General features: G+C 51.3%; 1 protein-coding gene across 8 annotated transcripts in view; it reads right to left on the bottom strand.

Moving 5' to 3' along the window:
• Nucleotides 1–16576, bottom strand: part of dab2ipb (DAB2 interacting protein b) — a 57411-nt gene that overhangs the window by 19122 nt on the left and 21713 nt on the right. For 4 of the 8 annotated variants that reach the window (XM_029837141.1, XM_029837143.1, XM_029837142.1 and 1 more), the window contains exons 2-3: nt 14120–14241; nt 12608–12726 (exon numbers count right to left, since the gene is read on the bottom strand). In XM_029837141.1, the coding sequence (XP_029693001.1) occupies nt 12608–12726; nt 14120–14241 (241 nt within the window). Of the gene's footprint in view, nt 1–4366; nt 4864–9169; nt 9464–12607; nt 12727–14119; nt 14242–16576 lie in introns of those variants that run through there. The other 4 variants (XM_029837144.1, XM_029837140.1, XM_029837146.1 and 1 more) reach the window with 3 other exon arrangements.

Below are 16576 nucleotides of genomic sequence, written 5' to 3'. Positions count from 1 at the left end.
AAGTGGACGGTGTTGTTAACGGGGCACTTTGGGGGGGGGGCTGACGGCGCGCAAAGCTCCGCCGCCCTCCCTCTAGCGTCGCCTCCTCGCTCTAAAAATAATTATTACCCTTTCCTGTCTCCACATTCCGCCGCTTCATCAGCTCTGCCACATCTGCGGCGAGTCTCCGTTTGCACGATTCATCGCCGTTTTCATTTATTCGCTGTGGAAACCGAAATATTTCAGAAAGAGCGGAAACTTCCTTCATCTTCTAAATGTATTCAGGAAAGCAGAAATGGCTTTAAGACACAAAGCACATCTTTATTGTTGATATTCGGATCTCCTGGTTCTCGTTTCCTGTTTTGTGCTTGTACATGATAGAAAAGAGCTCGTTTTTGTGGGTCTTTTGCACAAACGCGATTAAAAAGACGGATCTGTGATCAGTAAAGACTCGGATCAGTTCCAGGCTTCCGTTCAATAGGAACTCACTTAGCAGCGAGTGCCAGTGAGAGCAGAGCGGACTAATGGATTCTTAGACGCTGCGCTTTATCGGGATCCTGCAAAAAGAGTTCATCTGATAGCCCGTCTGCCATCTGATAGAGTCGGAAACCTTCAAGCCACGAAGGCGTCGAGGCACTCAGACTTCCAAGGCGCTGATTTCAGGCATCGTATATATCTATACCGACAGCGCCGGATAAGCCAAATTAAAGTGATTCAACTTAAATGACGTCAACCTCAAACTCCAAAAAAGCAGCAATGCAAACCACAAAACACGTGAAGGGAGCTAATCCTCGCTATGTTGGGCATCAGACCCTCTTTGTGTAGCGCTACAGGTTACCCCCACCAAAGAGGGTCGTTCATGTTAATACTAAAGCTGGTGATGTAACCTAAAAAGACCAATATTGAGGCCTCCAGTTTCTCGCCGCTCTTGAGAGGCGCGATTAAGTCCTTAGCGCCCCGCGTAGTGTTTGGCGCTGCAGCCAGATCCGCTTTTATGACAATCGATGTGTCTCCAAGCGAAGACGGCCAAAGCAATTTGCTCTAATGCTCTTGTCCACATAAACACGGAAGCCTGAGCGTGTGCCAGCAGGCAGAGCTGCGGGTAGAGCGAGGTGGGGACACCCAGGGTGGCAAATTAGCAAGCTGGCGTCCCAGCGACACCTGCTTCTCCCATCGACAAAAGATTAGATGGACTTAATGTGAGTCAGCGCGAGGGAAACGTCAGCTGCATGGAGGCTGGAGACGGCACAAACGCCTGGACCACAGAGGAAGAGGAGGACGAGGGGGGGGCTGCTGTCAGACGCCGCTGGTGCAGAACGGCGGGATGTTTTGAGCCGAACAACTGACGTGTGGCTGCGGGCCACGGAGCTTCAGTCGGGTCAACGAGAAAAAAAAGACAAAACTATTTTCTGTCAAGGCTGCAGGAAGGGGGGGGGGGGTCTACGATGGAGGGAGGGGTCCAGGACATGGAGCTAATGCACCCCTTTTAATTCACACCGCGAATAGAAGACTTTTTGACACACGGGTGAAAACAACATTTCAGCTCACTTATCGGGTTCCCACCGCCTGGATCTTAACTGGTGATGAAAACAAAAACAAGCAGGGCGAAAGGTAGCAGGCGCAAACGTGCATCTAAGCAGATGGGCCGCGCAGACAAGTGGGCCCCGGCCGAGTCTGTGTGGGTTCATGTGCGGTGCATTAGCGACACCTGTGCTAGTTGATGACATTGGCCCTTTTAGCTGCAGCGCCCGCCGGCGCTCTAATGCACAGGCAAGACAAAGGAGAGATTACGCCACTAAGAGGGTTGACCCGAGATGCTGCCCCGGGCGTAGACGCAGGATAAAGCGTGGAACCGTGGTGTGGCTGCCTTTGTGGAGCAAAATCTCTTTAGCAGAGCCCACATCATCGTAAAGTCCCGGAGGGGAGGAGCGAACAAAGGTGGCCTTTGAGTAGAGACGAGGACGGACACTTTTAAGGGGAAGAATGAGAGCGAGCAAACATACCAACGCTGTTGCAACTAAACACACACGGGAGCGAAGGGAGCCAGCGTCGGCGTTTAGCACTGCCTTCAGGAATTCTCACAACTCTTGATGGTGCGAACGCTCGACAATTGCTTCAACCAATCATTGGGATCTGGTATCTTATTGCTACCACGGTATCGCCATGGCTATCGTAGAGAAAAACGAGCATCAAACCGCCAGAAATGTATCATATACTGTACATGTGCACAGCATATTAATGCACTTGGCCAGTCACAGGGGATACTAGCGCCCTGCAGGCAATAATGTAAATGTGACGGCCTGATTAAGGTCAAGCTAATGGAGGCAGAGCTTGGAACAGAGAGCAGAGCAGAATATCTGCAGTGCCGGTACGTTGTTGAGGGACAACCGATGAAATCAGAGAAACAGGGAGAAAACTTAGCATCTGCTAAAAACATTAGCTCACACAGGAACGATTTCAGCAGGTGCCCACATGACTCACGGTCCGGCCGGCTGGCGGGGGCCCCGCTCGCTCCCATGCGCGGTGGGATTCCAGGGAGAGTCCGGGCTCCCCGCCGCGCCGGGAGGAAATCCAGCGTAGCATCTGCTGGGACGCTCGCTGCGGGGAACTGGCGAGGGGGAGAAGGAGGAGGAGCCGCGCTGGTGCGGGCAGGCTGGAAAGGAGGGGTGAACAGCTGGGCGAAGAAAACCACAACCTCTGGGGAGGGTAGATCACATTAGCAGATGCAGGCCTCCACATGCGATTAACCATGATGAGCTAATAGGATTTATTGAGTTTAGATGTTTGGTATATAAATGCATGCGGGGCTCGGTTGTATGTGATGTATGGACCTAGTTCTATAGATTTTATCCCCCATCGGCCTGTTCAAGGTGAACAAACATTATCATGAGCGACAGCTCAGGACACACACTGCCCGGACGACCTCCAGGAATGTCCTCACAATGCATGATGGGTACTCTGGAGACAGAGGAAAGATCCACATGACTATAAGAATAATCCTCGACCCAAAGCTCCAGCTTCAGCACACGTATGTGGCATCCTGACAACACGCGGGCTTTAGCCCACATCACAAGGCTGCTTTTAGAGCAGTGAGCATCCAAAAGTGGCGGCCTCGTCTCGTCCTCCCGCCCCTCCTGCTCAGACTGTAACTACATCCGCTGCCGTCTCAGGGGGGGCGACAAATTTGACTCCCATTAAGCCTCCAGAAATTTCAGACAGATGTGCAACAGAAGCACACGGCAACAGGCAGACGCTGACTAATATTTGGGATGTGCCGTCGCGCCTACATCGATCGTCCTCTCGGTGACCTTTAAAGGTCGCGTTAAAATTGAGAAATCCCAGCTGACTGTGAAGATACGCCCGCGTACCTTTCCCTCTGTAATTAAAGGTTCCTCTAGCCGCTATCTCCATTTAGCATGCTCATAGATTTGCCACTAAAATGTGCTAGATTAATGAAGCAAAGACAGCATATAATTATTTAGCCGCGGGCTATCAGAGTGGTTTGAGGGAGTTTCATCACAATCTGAATTTTCTCTAAAAGTAATTGAGTCACTGAGAGACTCTTACTGGTGGAAAAATTGTTTCCTGTTTGTTGTTGCCCCTGTTAGCCATTACTGATGCGCTAATGAGTATGTTTAACCACAAAGCTCCTCGATTAGAGCCGTGACAGACACATGACTCAAGCCTTAAGTCACACCAACTTGGAAATAAGCGGCCGAGACAAAAGGCCCTTCTAAAGGTTCACTCAGTGCGTATGTTGGCGGTTACTCTCGCCCAGCATTTCAGCGCCTATGGAAATGTCTTCCTTCTTTCCCTCTCATATATGAGGTGTGGAGCGCTTGAGGAAATAGTAGCACCACATGCAGGAGAACAGAGGAAGCCGCAGCGCACTTCTTGACCTGAATATTCAAACATCCCTGTGGCACTGGACAAAGAAACGGGCGAACGCTCGGGTTCGCCGGCAGGAAAACGGAGCCCAGACTTTCCTCCCACGCAACAAGACGGCGCTCGGGTAGCGGGAGCCACATCTGGCTGCTGGGTTTTTATCAATACCACATTTCCACAGGTAGCGCTTTAACTTTAAAACCTCGGTTTGCCTCTGGCGGCAAATACTTTTGATGTTCGTGCCTGAACTTGTCCCCCCCCCCCCCCCGCCACACACAAACCTTGCCTCTCCAACTACTTTTCACAAGCGCATTCCTGACCTTTTCCTGCTTCTATAATTAATTCAGACAGTAAAAGTTAGAAATTAGGGGGGAAAAAGCCAATGGATCTTATTCCCTCGATGTGATGCCAGAAGGAGGCTTCCGCGGCGTGCAGCTGTGCTATAATCGTCCATGGCAACGCGCACACCCGCGAAACCGAGCAATAAAGCAGAAACACTCACGATCGACTGAATAAGTGAAACATTGTCCAGCGGGCGCGTCTCCGGACTGGATCCTCAGCGTGCGGGGCTTCAGTTTGGGTCGCATTCCTCACTGGGAGACTCTCTCCGTGTTTTCCAGACTATTTTTGAGGATCTGGGAACGTGGCTGCAGCCTCTGCCCTCTGAATTACAACAAACCGCTCCCAGAGGATGTCTGCTGCTACTCACACACCCCTCTCCACATCCCATTTAAAAAGACAGTGCCCCTATTCATGGCTACCATACTGCTGCAACTGCTAAGGCACCTGCGTTTGGCTGCTATCGCACCTTTTTAGCTTTGTGTGGGCTAATGCTAGCTCTTCTCTGAGTCACCCACCCCCCACAACCGGGCCAACCTGTGTGAATGTGCCGTTCAACCTTTCAGCCGTATTTTTTTTAACTATACCACAAACGGTGACGTGTTGAGCGGCCCCAGATTTATATTGTTGCAGCTTGGATCCAGGTGTTCCCGCGGTCATTTCCATCTTTTCCTCACACTAAGGTAGACCCTGAGCTGGCAGCCAGGAAGTCAGCGCCCACCCCCCCCCCCTCGCAGTAAACAATGGGTTGGCCTTCAGCGGTCCGCTGTGGGAAAATGCTGGCTCACTGGTGCAAATGGAGGGACTTTGGGAAATGGGGCAGAATAAACCGCAGCAGAAGAAGGAAATGGGAAAGAAGGCTGGCCTGGAGGAGGGAGGAGAAATATCGCCTTGTTGCGAGGGAAGGCTGATGTCACGGCTGAGACTCGCTGTGGAACAAGTGTCCAGATTCCTATTTAGAATCCTTCTGCTTCATTCTATATGTTAGCTAGGAAACAGAAGTTGCAGGTTCTATAGGCACGCTTTTCTATGACCACCTGATTCAACTCCATTATGGCAGCAGCTCCATTCTTCTTCAAGTGTCATCAGGGAAGGTGAAACCGGAGCAGGTTTAATGTTCTCGTTCCTCCTGATGCGGTGGGTCAGAACTGCTCGCTCTTATCGCGCGTAAACAGAGCAGAATGCCTGGCTGGTTTACCGGGTAAAGGTCAACTACAAAGCCAAGGCGAAGCCAGGAGACGGAGCACTCGGGGGGGATTTCCCCATCCTTCTGCTCCGAGTTGTGATAAAATCATTCTTCACAGAGCTGCTTAGAGCCTGAGTGGTTTCAGAGCCGTAACGACGATCGTTCTGACAGAAATGAGAGAAAACTACCTTCAAATCTTTGAGTAAAACGGTGTTTCTGCGTACAAGAGTCGCCTGTGTTCAGTGATCGATGGGTGGAGATAAGATTAGTGGGAATGTGCCAAGTGCACGAATACACAATTGACGCTTTTACACCGCAGGACCTCTGAGCATCTAGTCGGGAATTTGGAAAGCGTGTTTCCACCTAAATGACCCAGCGGAAAAATACTCTCACAAGCCTAAACTTTGGCTGATCGCGGTACACAGTTGAGGTCCTGAGAGGTCCTGGATCCCTGAAGGGCGAAACACACTCGTGGCTTTGATTTTATTTAGAAAAAAACCTCACTTCCTGTTTCGAGGAAACTGGTGGATCTAAACAGGACAATAAAGAACAGCAAGATTCTCAAAAGGACCACAACAAGCGTAGTGGGTCAGACCACCGGACCACACCCCACACGTCATCGGCCTGATTTGAAAAGTTGTTCCCGGAACTTTGAGATGCGGTGGAAACACAAACCACGCAGATTACCAGAAATATGTTTATCGAGGTGAATAAAGTCCCTGCCAATATGAGTTCCTGGAACTGTTGTTGTAAAAGGGCTGTTTATGAACGGCGTGTATGGGTGTGGACAGCAGGACGCACCCAGCATTTGTCTGCAGTCCCTCTGAGCAGTTCCCCCTCTGACCGCTAACTTGTTTACAAGAGCAACACCTGCATCTCCAGGGAGGCGCGTGGGGACGGAAGAAAATACGTTAAGTAATCAGTGCGTTCCAGACAAGCTCCCACACGTCAGCATCTGGCTGACGTGGCTGCAGGACAAACAACCACAGACGGCCGGGAGGAAGGACGAGAGCTCCGCTTCATGTTCCCGCCCTAACAACAATGCTGAGATTAAGGTTTAAAAAGATACTACGATGGCTCTCTGGCTGCGAGTCCCGGTAAAACTACGCGGAACCAGATGAAGCACCAAAAATATCGCATAATTTTAAAAGCTGCTTAGGGAACCTGCTGACAGACAATGCTGATCTACCCCCGGCCTGCGCTTCAGAACTCACCTGCTCTGTCAAAGCCCATTTTAAACCAACGTTGGCCAGATTTTAAAAAAACAAAACCTGATTAATTCAAACAGGAATTTGCAAGGTTGCCAAAAAACCCTCCTCCGACTCCAGATGACCTTAATCCTGAAGGTTTTCCACATGTGGGAGACCTGTCTGCTTTAGCTAACCGTCTCTTTAACACAACTGACAACATTACGCCATAGCTGGCAATGCTATGCTAATGCTGTTCCGAACGGAGGGCCTCTCTTTCTTCTCTAGGACCAAACCAGGAAAGCAAGCAAAGGAGACCCTGAGGTCTACAGCCCACCCTCTTTCCATTCTTACTAAGCAGCTTACTGTACGGAGACGAATGGACCACGGGCGTTTATTCGACGGTTCCAAAGCCGAGGCCGAGGAGACGGAGGACAGAAAGAGTGTCGTTCCCATTGGCTCGGCACCGCAGCCCCCGGGGCAGGAGGGACAAGCGACGATTCAATTATTGACGGCCCCGTGATGAACATATGCTCCTCTCTCAATCTATTCTGCATGACCTGCTTTAAGTGGTTCAGAGGCTGAGGACAGCTTGACCGGTCTGATTCTGAAGTCTGAAGCAGGTGAAACACGTGTACTTGCAGCGGGAATCTTTATTAAGGGCTCTACTACGGCTATCACATGCAAATACCCCAGTGCATTTTGGGTAAAAACAAGACGCCACTCATGCTCTGTTTAGTTCTTCTGCACCACATCCAGAAATCTCCTCTTTGTCCTCCAGCTAAGTCAACCACCACTTTTCTGCCGCGAAACACACTCAGAGGGAGGCGGGAACGCCAGCGAAATCGCCGCAACGCGTCCCGCCGCATCCACATGCGAGACAGACACCGCTGGCGTCCTCCAACAACATTCCAGCGAGCGCAGGTGTCATTTAGACAAGCTGCAGCGGAAATGTCTGGCAGAGCCTAGAGAGGTCCGAAAACGGAGGGGGGGGGGGATGTTTTCTCGGCTTTGTGAAAGAGAGAAAAGCGCCGTCGTTCTTCCGAGGATAACAGGCAACAAACCGGAGCGCCGTGGCTGTGGACGTCGATTCTCTTTGTCTTTCCTGTGGCAGCTCTTCTCCGTCCCCCAGACCTGTTGACCCCTATTTGAATGGCCCCTGGGTGCAACGCTGACCCACTCAACCCCTTACACCCCCCCACCCCCCCACACACACTGACACACTCTCTGCCAATGTGTCTGATCACTCTGCTCCACTTCATCAGCTCCCAGTAAATCAATAACCATCACAGAGATGATCTATGACACAGTAATTACACACAGACGGAACACACAAAGAGGGAGGGGGGCGGAGCAGGAAGAGAGCGCCACCGCTGTTGTTTACCCAGGATACCAGGAAGATGACGGCCCTCAACTGTGTCTCTTCATACCCCAAATTAGCATTTGGTGGAGTGACATGGATTGGAACAACAAATAAACAAATAACAGTATCTTATTGTCTTCCTCTCTCCTCATCGCCTCCCCCATGGGGGCCCTTCATGCCTGCAGAAGTGACGGAAAGCTGGAATCCTCTGATTCCTGGCTCGGCCATTTAAAGACTGCTGTAGAAACATGCAAACATTTGTCCGTGCATGGGGGCGGCGGCAGAACGGCGGTAAACATGAGCACGCTGACGCTTGGGGCCGCACGCTGCATCGCTCTGGACCACCAGCGGAGCACCCACGTCACAGTAGGACAGACAAAAGGACGTCGCTGTTGTCCCCGCTCATCATGTCATCTGCGCACTAACTTGATTTAATAACAATAATTACAATAATCAGCGTTTACATCACGTGTTTGAGGGATAAACAGCGCCTGTGCCGTCGTAATGAGGCGTAATTAAAACGGGAGACTCCTCTGCCTGGACCAATTAATAACATTTAATTAGAATTAATGTGCGGTTGTTGGCTAAATCCGTGCGTGTAATTTGCGCGTCCCGTCTCTCGCCCGTGCGCTTCCTGTTGCAGCTGAGCCACCGAGGCTGGGACGAGGCGCTCATCCTCATGCAGCCTCTCCTCAACACGCACGCGCCCGAGATTATGCTCGATCCCCGACGCCAGATGACACGCACGCTCCTAAACTTTCCGCCCACCCCCCGACTCCAACACGGCCTGAGATATCAGCCAAGATTTAAATCGTTTTGGGCCGGTTCCGGGAATGATAACGGGGTGTGTGTGTGTGTGTGTGTGTGGGGGGGGGGGGGTTACGGAGCGCAGCGCAGCCCGGCATCGCGGCACCAAACCGGCCTGTTTGCGGCGGCGCAGCCCGCTGACGCGGATCGGATGACCGTAGAGGTCAAACGCCGTTTTTAGCCGCGCGTTCTCAGACCAGGTCATGCGCTGGAGGAAATTAGCTGATTGACGAGTGCGCGTGTGCACGGGAAACAGCCGCCCTCCTCGCACCGGCCACAGCTGGAGAATGAGCATGTCAAAATCCGCTGAATCTGTGCGCCCGTTTCCATCCCCGCACGCCAAAAACGACCCCCCCACCCCCACCCCCCCATCCCAAACGGAGGCTGGTGTGACATGTGAATGGACGGCAGGAGCGGACTCACCAGGCATTGTCAGAATCCCACGGAACAATCGCAGGCGGTGCGGGGAGGCAACCGGGGCTGGAATAATAACGATGGAGGCGACACAGCAAAACAAAACAATAGAAGAAGAAAAGAGAGAGAGGGAGAGAGAGAGAGAGAGTGGGGGGAGGCGATGGATGAGGTCAGCAGCCGTTTCAGAGCTCCATGTTTGTCCCCCTCCCTCAACACTGCTGCCGCGGCTCTGTGCGTCCTGGCTCCTCTCCGCTGCTGCTTTAAGACGAGGGGTGGGGAATCAGCGCTCCTGCTCCCTCCCCCCCCCCTCCCTTCCTCCCCCCTTTCACCGCCCTACTTCCTGTGCCGTCTCTGAAATAGGACGCGCTCTCTTCTGCCTTTCCCTTCTTGCCAGGCAGATTAAATTTAAAGTGCGGGGACGCAAAGCTCCCGGTCTGGGGCTGATGACGCCTCCTCTCTCCCCCCTCTCTCTTTTCCTCCCCCGTTCCTCTCTCTTTTCCCCCTTTTGGGGCTTGACTGCAACTGCTGTTGGGGAGGGAGGAGCCTGAATATGGTGGTGGTGCTGCTGTCACATGCATGGATGTGTGGTGCAGCTCGGCTTAGTCCTGGCCCCTCCTCGCTGCTTGTTTGGCTCCAGTGGGAGTGTGTGTTTGCTTGTGTGTGTTCGTGTGTGTGTGTGTGTGTGTGTGTGTGTGTGTGTGTGTGTGTGGGAGAGAGAGTGCTCTTTGTCCTGTCCTGTAAGCTGCTGTTAAAGCTGTGACCAGGACTTTGAGTGGTGCCCTGAGGCTGGGCTCCATGCTGGGGCAGGACAGGAAGTAGTTGAAACCATCAAAAAGGTTTGGTGGAAGGTTATTTGGTGGAGGATGATTGGGGGGGGGGGGGCAGGACAGCTGTGGAGAGCTGCTTCAAAAGAGCTGCTAATCTGCACTCCCTGCACATGGACGATGATGTCATCAAACATGACATCACCCTCAGCCCTTATTTCACCCAGGAAGTCGAACCTGCTGATGGGACCACACGCAACAAGACCACTTCAGAAAGGGGGCGTGGAGGAAGACACTCCCAGAAGCTCAGAGAACCCCCCACCCCTGAAACCATTGGGTTTGAGATAAAGAGCAGGGAGAGCCATCTGAGAGGCTTCTCAGAATGAGATGTTGAACATGTGACCCAGACGTAATCAGCCCACAAAGGCAGCACTCAGGGCTGGGGGGGGTCCTGAGATCCATGCGTTATTTTCACCTCACCCTGCTTCAACTTTGACCTCTGTGGAGGATTTTCCATCCGTGAGAAAAGACTTTAATGTCTCCACAGCTGCATTAAAACGTTCTGAGTGGTTACTTTTAATCAGGCAATTATGATCAACGCCTATTTGGTAAATGCCACCACATAAAGCTTTAAAAATGAATGAAAACAGCCAACGAAGAGAGTAAAGAGACCTGTAGGTGAAGCCTGCAGTCATTGCCATGGTGATGAAGTGGCCCCACAGTCAATGACATCAGCTGGTGCGTTGATCAAACCTTTAAACTGGTTAAAATCAGAAACTGGTGGACAAAAGCTCTCTATTGTCTAAAAGGCAACACCTGTATAATCAAGACATTTGAAGCGGAGCAAAGCAGAAACTGGCCAACCGGAGAAAAGCTTCTATTTGAACTGGCTAAACTTTATTTAATTTGGGCCGCAAAAATGACGGCGAGCGCTGCTGGGCGACTGGAAAACTGACATTTCTGTGAGAGGAACGAGTGAGTAAACGAGAGCGTTCTGTGTACCGAGCAATCCTGCGCTGAGGGGAAGCGCGGGGCGCCGCTTTGATGGGCCTCTCAGTATTCTGGTCACGTCCCCGGCCCGATCCATTACAGCTCATTACCCAGGCGGGGGATAAAAGGGAGAGGACCCTCGGCCACGCACCCCTCGGCCGAGCGAGTCTCCGCATCATCCCATAAACACCACGAAACATGCTAACTTCACATAAGATAACGGTAAAAGCTGGCTTTGCCCTTCGTTTTAATGTAATTACAGCGTAAATGGAGATGCTCCCGGACGTCATCTTGATGGGCGACCAGCTCAGGACCTCGTGGCCTCACAGCTGTGGGGGGGCGTGAGGCAAAACAGGTGGCATATGGACAATTTGTAAACTCAAAGCAACGCCTCAGGGGTCGGCTAGCCGCTCCCACGGTTGTTTTTTTCCTTCTTGATTTGTAGCTTTATATAATCTGCTGTGATACAGCCGCCGCGGCCTGGCGGGGTCTGGGGTCGCGCTGATGCATTACAACCGAGGCGACGTGGGGGGGTGGGGGGAGGAACATTTGTGGGGAGGAGACAGCCCCCCTGTGTATGTCAGGAGACACAGGAGGGTCAGGAAAGAAGACGGGGATGCTAATGCTGCTAGCATTATAGCAGCGGGGAAGATCTAACATGAAGAGATGCTTAAAAATAGAATTTTCACTCAGTAAATGGCTGATGCGTGGAAGGAAAAAGTAGAAAGGGAGCAATTAGAAAAAGCTTGGATACTAGCATCACCCCACCGGGGGATGGGGGGGGGGGGTTACAGAATTTAATAAGTTTAAATGGTTTATTGGATTTATGAACGACACCAGCGGTTTAATCCCTTTGTTGCTCTCTCTACCTCCCCCTCTCTCTCAACAATTACCGCTTATTGCCACCTTGGATCCTGTAACAGGCAAATATTTTGGAATTAAAGCCTCCTGCTGTTGCATAACTGCAGAAAAGTGGTGGTGATGGCGTTCATCCTGCACCTCCCCCACCGACCAGCAGGGGGGGCGCTGGAGTCATTACAAACAGACACAATATTGACCTGCTGTGCAGAAGGTGACAGGTCCAGTCACACACACACACGCACACGCACACACACACACACACACATACACACACACACACACACGAATCCTTCATCTGTGCACGTCCAGCTGCCCCTCGGACGCAGGACGCTCGCCAGAGATCAGCGGCGGCCGTGAGGTCGGATGATGTTGGATGGTGTGTGTGTGTGTGCGTGTGTTTATGAATTGTTGTGGGGACGGCGCTCATTTGGATTAAGGTAAAATGGGGTTGAGATTTCAAAATGAATCAGCTCCGCCTGCTCCCAGCCTGAGGGAATGTCACTATTTTCCCACAGGTTCACCATTCCCAGATTTTTTTTAAGGATTAAATTAGCCAGTGATGATGCCGGAGTGGAGGGAGAGAAGAAGAAGAGAATGAGGAGAGACAGCGGGACAAAGAGGAGAAGGCTCCAGCTCAATTCGTCTGAGTGCATCGGGGGGGAAGAACAGCGCGTTCCCTGTGGAAAAACGGGCGCCGGCGCCCTCGAGGCGGACTGACAGCGACGCTGACGCCTCATTAAAAGTAGAAGCTCCAGTTTTGGGGCCGAGTGAGGGAACGCGCGGAATCTCGAGCAGTTCAAGGTCGTCCTGGAGGTCGACGAGCTCCACCCACCTGTCGTTGTCCATGCTCCTGAAGCCCGGCAGGATGTGCCTGAAGCTGGAGTTGCGGTCCAGTTTGGGCTGGCTCTTGGTCCGCTTTATGGAGCCCTTCAGCCGCCGGCTGAGGAAGCCCTGGGGGGGGGGGGCAGTGGTTAAACAGCATCACAGAAAGTTGAGTAGAAAATCCCCATTTCACCATAAAAATCCATAAATAATAATAATAAATAAATAATGTCACTATGTGCCGACTGAACTCCTCATCTTTCGCTGCTACCGAACACACTTCCCCTCGACGGCTGCCCGTCTCCATGGCAACTGGCTGCATTAGGAGATCTGAGGAGCCTCAGAAGTTCTGTGGAGTTTCGAGAGAGGACTCGGAGCGTCCGGAAGGCGCTCGCCGGCGTGTTTCACCTTGGCTTCCGCACAGGCCTGTTGCAAACACGGCGGCGTCCTCGTGCTCATCCGAACATCCCAGAATACCTCCAAACGTCAGAGGTGCAAGAAACACCTGCTCATCACCGTCGCCTGTCGCCCTCCATCAGCCTCTAAACTCAAATACGACGCATGAGGCTGAACGTGGCAGCAGGGCGGGTCGCCGGGGCCCGGATGGCGTCCGTTTGGGGACCCGAGAACGTGCACGTTCGCCGCCGACCGATTAAAATTCCTCTCCGCTCTGCCCCCGTCTGCAGGAATCAGTCGGTAAATAGAAGCTCGCCCCTGCGGGGCCGCCGCATCGATCAGAGCTGCCGGAGAGGAGAAAATCCGAGTTTTCGGCCGGACTTTTAAATCCAAATTCTTGAAAAAGTCGCCAAACGTCAACGCGCAGACGTTCGTGTGATTACGGCAGCACCGGGATCGCTACGGCAGATGCTAACGCGGCTGGATTATGGGACCAGACGTCCTCTTTGCTCTTCTCACGTTGCTCTTTGGCGCCACGGAGGTGAACGAGCGGCGGCTACAGCTAACGTCCGTCCCCGTATCCCCAAATATTTAGTTACACCAATCATTTACTGCTCTGGGGGGGGGGGGGCGTCTGCTGAGAGCGTGAGAGGAGAACATGCCGACAGTTTCAGCTCGGGCTCCAGCGCCGCGTCTCCGGGTGAGGAGACGTGAGGGCAGAACTGCTGCCCGGCTGCATTCTCGCTGGTGGCCAGCAGGGGGCAACAGAGCCAGGGGATTGAGGAGGCGGATGAAGAGGTCATGTGACAGAGAGGATGAGGCTGCAGCAGCACGTGAGCGACGCCTCATCAACACACGACCCCTTAATTTGACCTTTCTGGACATTCGCTGCTCCTCTTTTTTTTAAAAAAAACAACTTTTAAATCATTAAAAATTTAATTTGGACCATGTTTTCATGAGCGATCCAGATGGTTAACCTGCTCATGAAGCAGGTAAAAGTGCTTCAAACGGTGATAAACACGACAGATGAAAGTGAGAAGCTAATGCAAGGTCAGCGTAAACGCGCTCCCTGCTAGCTTAACCGCTATGTTTATCCACCGAACATCAAAGAAGAGAGCGAACTCACAGTACTCACGGTGACGCGGAAAGGCGTGGCAGCAGCCGACGTGGCCTCCATGGCAGGTGTGGCTTTGTCCGCGGGGCTGCCCGGCATGCTCCGGCGGCGCCCTGTCCTCTCTGGAGGAGACTCTGTGGACGCACAGGTGACTTTCAGTCAAGTTTGTCCCCAAACACATTCAGCATCAGAGTCTCGGCCCATCGTGATGGAGCAGCACGGCTAGCATCGATAGCTTTAGCCTAGCGAAACATCAAGTTTAGCGGTGGCAGTGTCCGTTATTTATACATTATATTTACCTTCTTTTACTGTTTCTTTACTTCCTGTCAAAGTTATTTGATTATTTATCCTCTGAACTCTCTTCAAATTACACAATTCTTTAGTTTAATTACTTTTAATAGATGTTTTTAACTCCGGCGTCACCATGAACCCGAAACTTTGCTGCTAACGTTTTAAACTTGAGGAGAGCCCGAACCTTTGGATACTGGGTTTTCCGGGTTTTTCCCACCTTTTCCTCTCATCCTTTCTTTAAAACAGACAGAAACTTCTAATCTGAGAGACGAAGGAGCCGAAGCGGCAGATCCGGGCATGTCCGACAGGAATGTGACGCTGGCTCGAACGTGCACGACTGCACAAAGTGAAGCGGAGCAACAAACACTGGCAGCGATGAGTTTAACCTGTTGGGGTCTAATCCCAGATCCTTACAGCTCCCTGAGGATGATTATTTAAATCACCTCTAGTTATGAAAATTAAAGTAATCATGAATTTTCGGGGGGGGACGAGTGTATTTTTCTGTCTCACTCCAAATTCCAGGCCTAAAAGCAGCAGCATGACACGCTAACGTGTAATTAACATCTTAAATTACAGCCGTCTGGGCTAAATTAGCACGCTCTGTAATTAAAGGAGGCTTCACACACCCCGCTGGGCAGAGAAAAGGCCCCTTCCTGAGCCGCGCGGCTCTCTGACAGCTCTGGTGTCGCATCCAAGCATTCATGCTAACAATAAATAAGTTTACCTCTGTTCTCTGCGACAGTGCGCGCCTCCATAAAGCCTTTTAAACTTGAACTAATGGGGGTAAACCAAACCGCATGCGGCGCTTTAGCCTCTGCTGTTGCCGCTGGGTCCACGCGCTACATCGATTAGCATCACACAGCTATCAGAGGATGTCTGGGCCCAATAACAGGAGAAACTCCTGACTCGACTCCTCCAGCACTGTTGTAAATGTGTCTGTTCAACTTGTCTGATGTGGCCGTGACGCCTCCTTTGTACCTAATTAAACGTATTGCCTTGATGCTAACGGCCTTGGAACAAAGTGATAAAAATGTTAACAATTAACTCAAACCTAGCAGCTTAAAACAATTAAGCCTCAAGTCAGGAAAAACAAATGTCCCTTTTTCATGTTGTATGCTTCTCAGGGATTTATGGCATTCACAGCGTTAGCATTAGCGCTAGCTGCCACAGTAGGAGCCTCATATTGTGTTCTGGCTTCAGCTGCCATAGCACATCACTCCTGCACGCTCTACATTTCTGTGTTTCTCAGAGATCATTCACCTCTTTGCAGTAGCCCTGAGCTAAAAACACGACTCCTTCACAATTTTCCAGGGTAGCAACCAGCTCTGTGACAGAAATGCTGTTTACTAAAGAAAAGAAGCATGTCTGAGATCTTAAACATGGATAAATATTCCTGCTGGTCTCTCCGGCAGCACATTTCTCACCTGTCCTAACCTGACTGCACATCCTCTGAATCCAGGATTCCTGTCAGGTGAGTAACACAACATCCTCTTTAGCGCACAAGCTAATCTGGCAAACATGAATGAGGGGAATATGCTCTAAAAGGTCTCAGAACCATTAGCGCTTAGTCCCAGGAAGCTAACCAGTGTCCAAAACTTTCCTTTCCTCCCCCGACGCCGCAGGATGTTCTGGTTTGTACGAGAGACGACAGAGAAAGGAAACGCCGCGTGTTGAATCCAGCACGACTAAACCGCTGGGAAACATCAGGTTTCAATAGGTTTACAACAACAGTTGTCAACGAAAACAAACCGGGAACCGAATTAATCAATGAGCAGCAACTGACATGAGGCATTTTCTGGTTTGACGTTGTAAGAGGACGTTTTTATTAGCCTGGAGCGACGCGGTTTATTGCTAGAGGAGCTAAGTGGAAACAGCAACGAAAACAGGAAATTCACAACGGCAGCCTGTTGCTGCGAACGTTTGTTTTCCGTCTGCTCGGAATTCTGTCCTGCCTGTTTGACACTTGTGTCTAGAAATGAAAAAAAAGAATTTGACGGAGATTAAATAGCTCACGGAATTAAATATGCTTAAGAACAAGTGAAAACACCTGTATCCGGGTTTGCTTATTATAACAGGTGAAACATGATTCCATAATCATGTTTTAACTGTAAGGGTAAATACACAGCGTTTCGCCACAGTAGCATGAGAGAAGCTCCAGCAGCACCAAATAGAGTTGGT

The sequence above is a fragment of the Takifugu rubripes genome, chromosome 6 (genome assembly GCF_901000725.2).
Source record: "Takifugu rubripes chromosome 6, fTakRub1.2, whole genome shotgun sequence".
NCBI lineage: Eukaryota > Metazoa > Chordata > Actinopteri > Tetraodontiformes > Tetraodontidae > Takifugu > Takifugu rubripes.
This window is presented reverse-complemented; position numbering and strand designations above follow the sequence as displayed.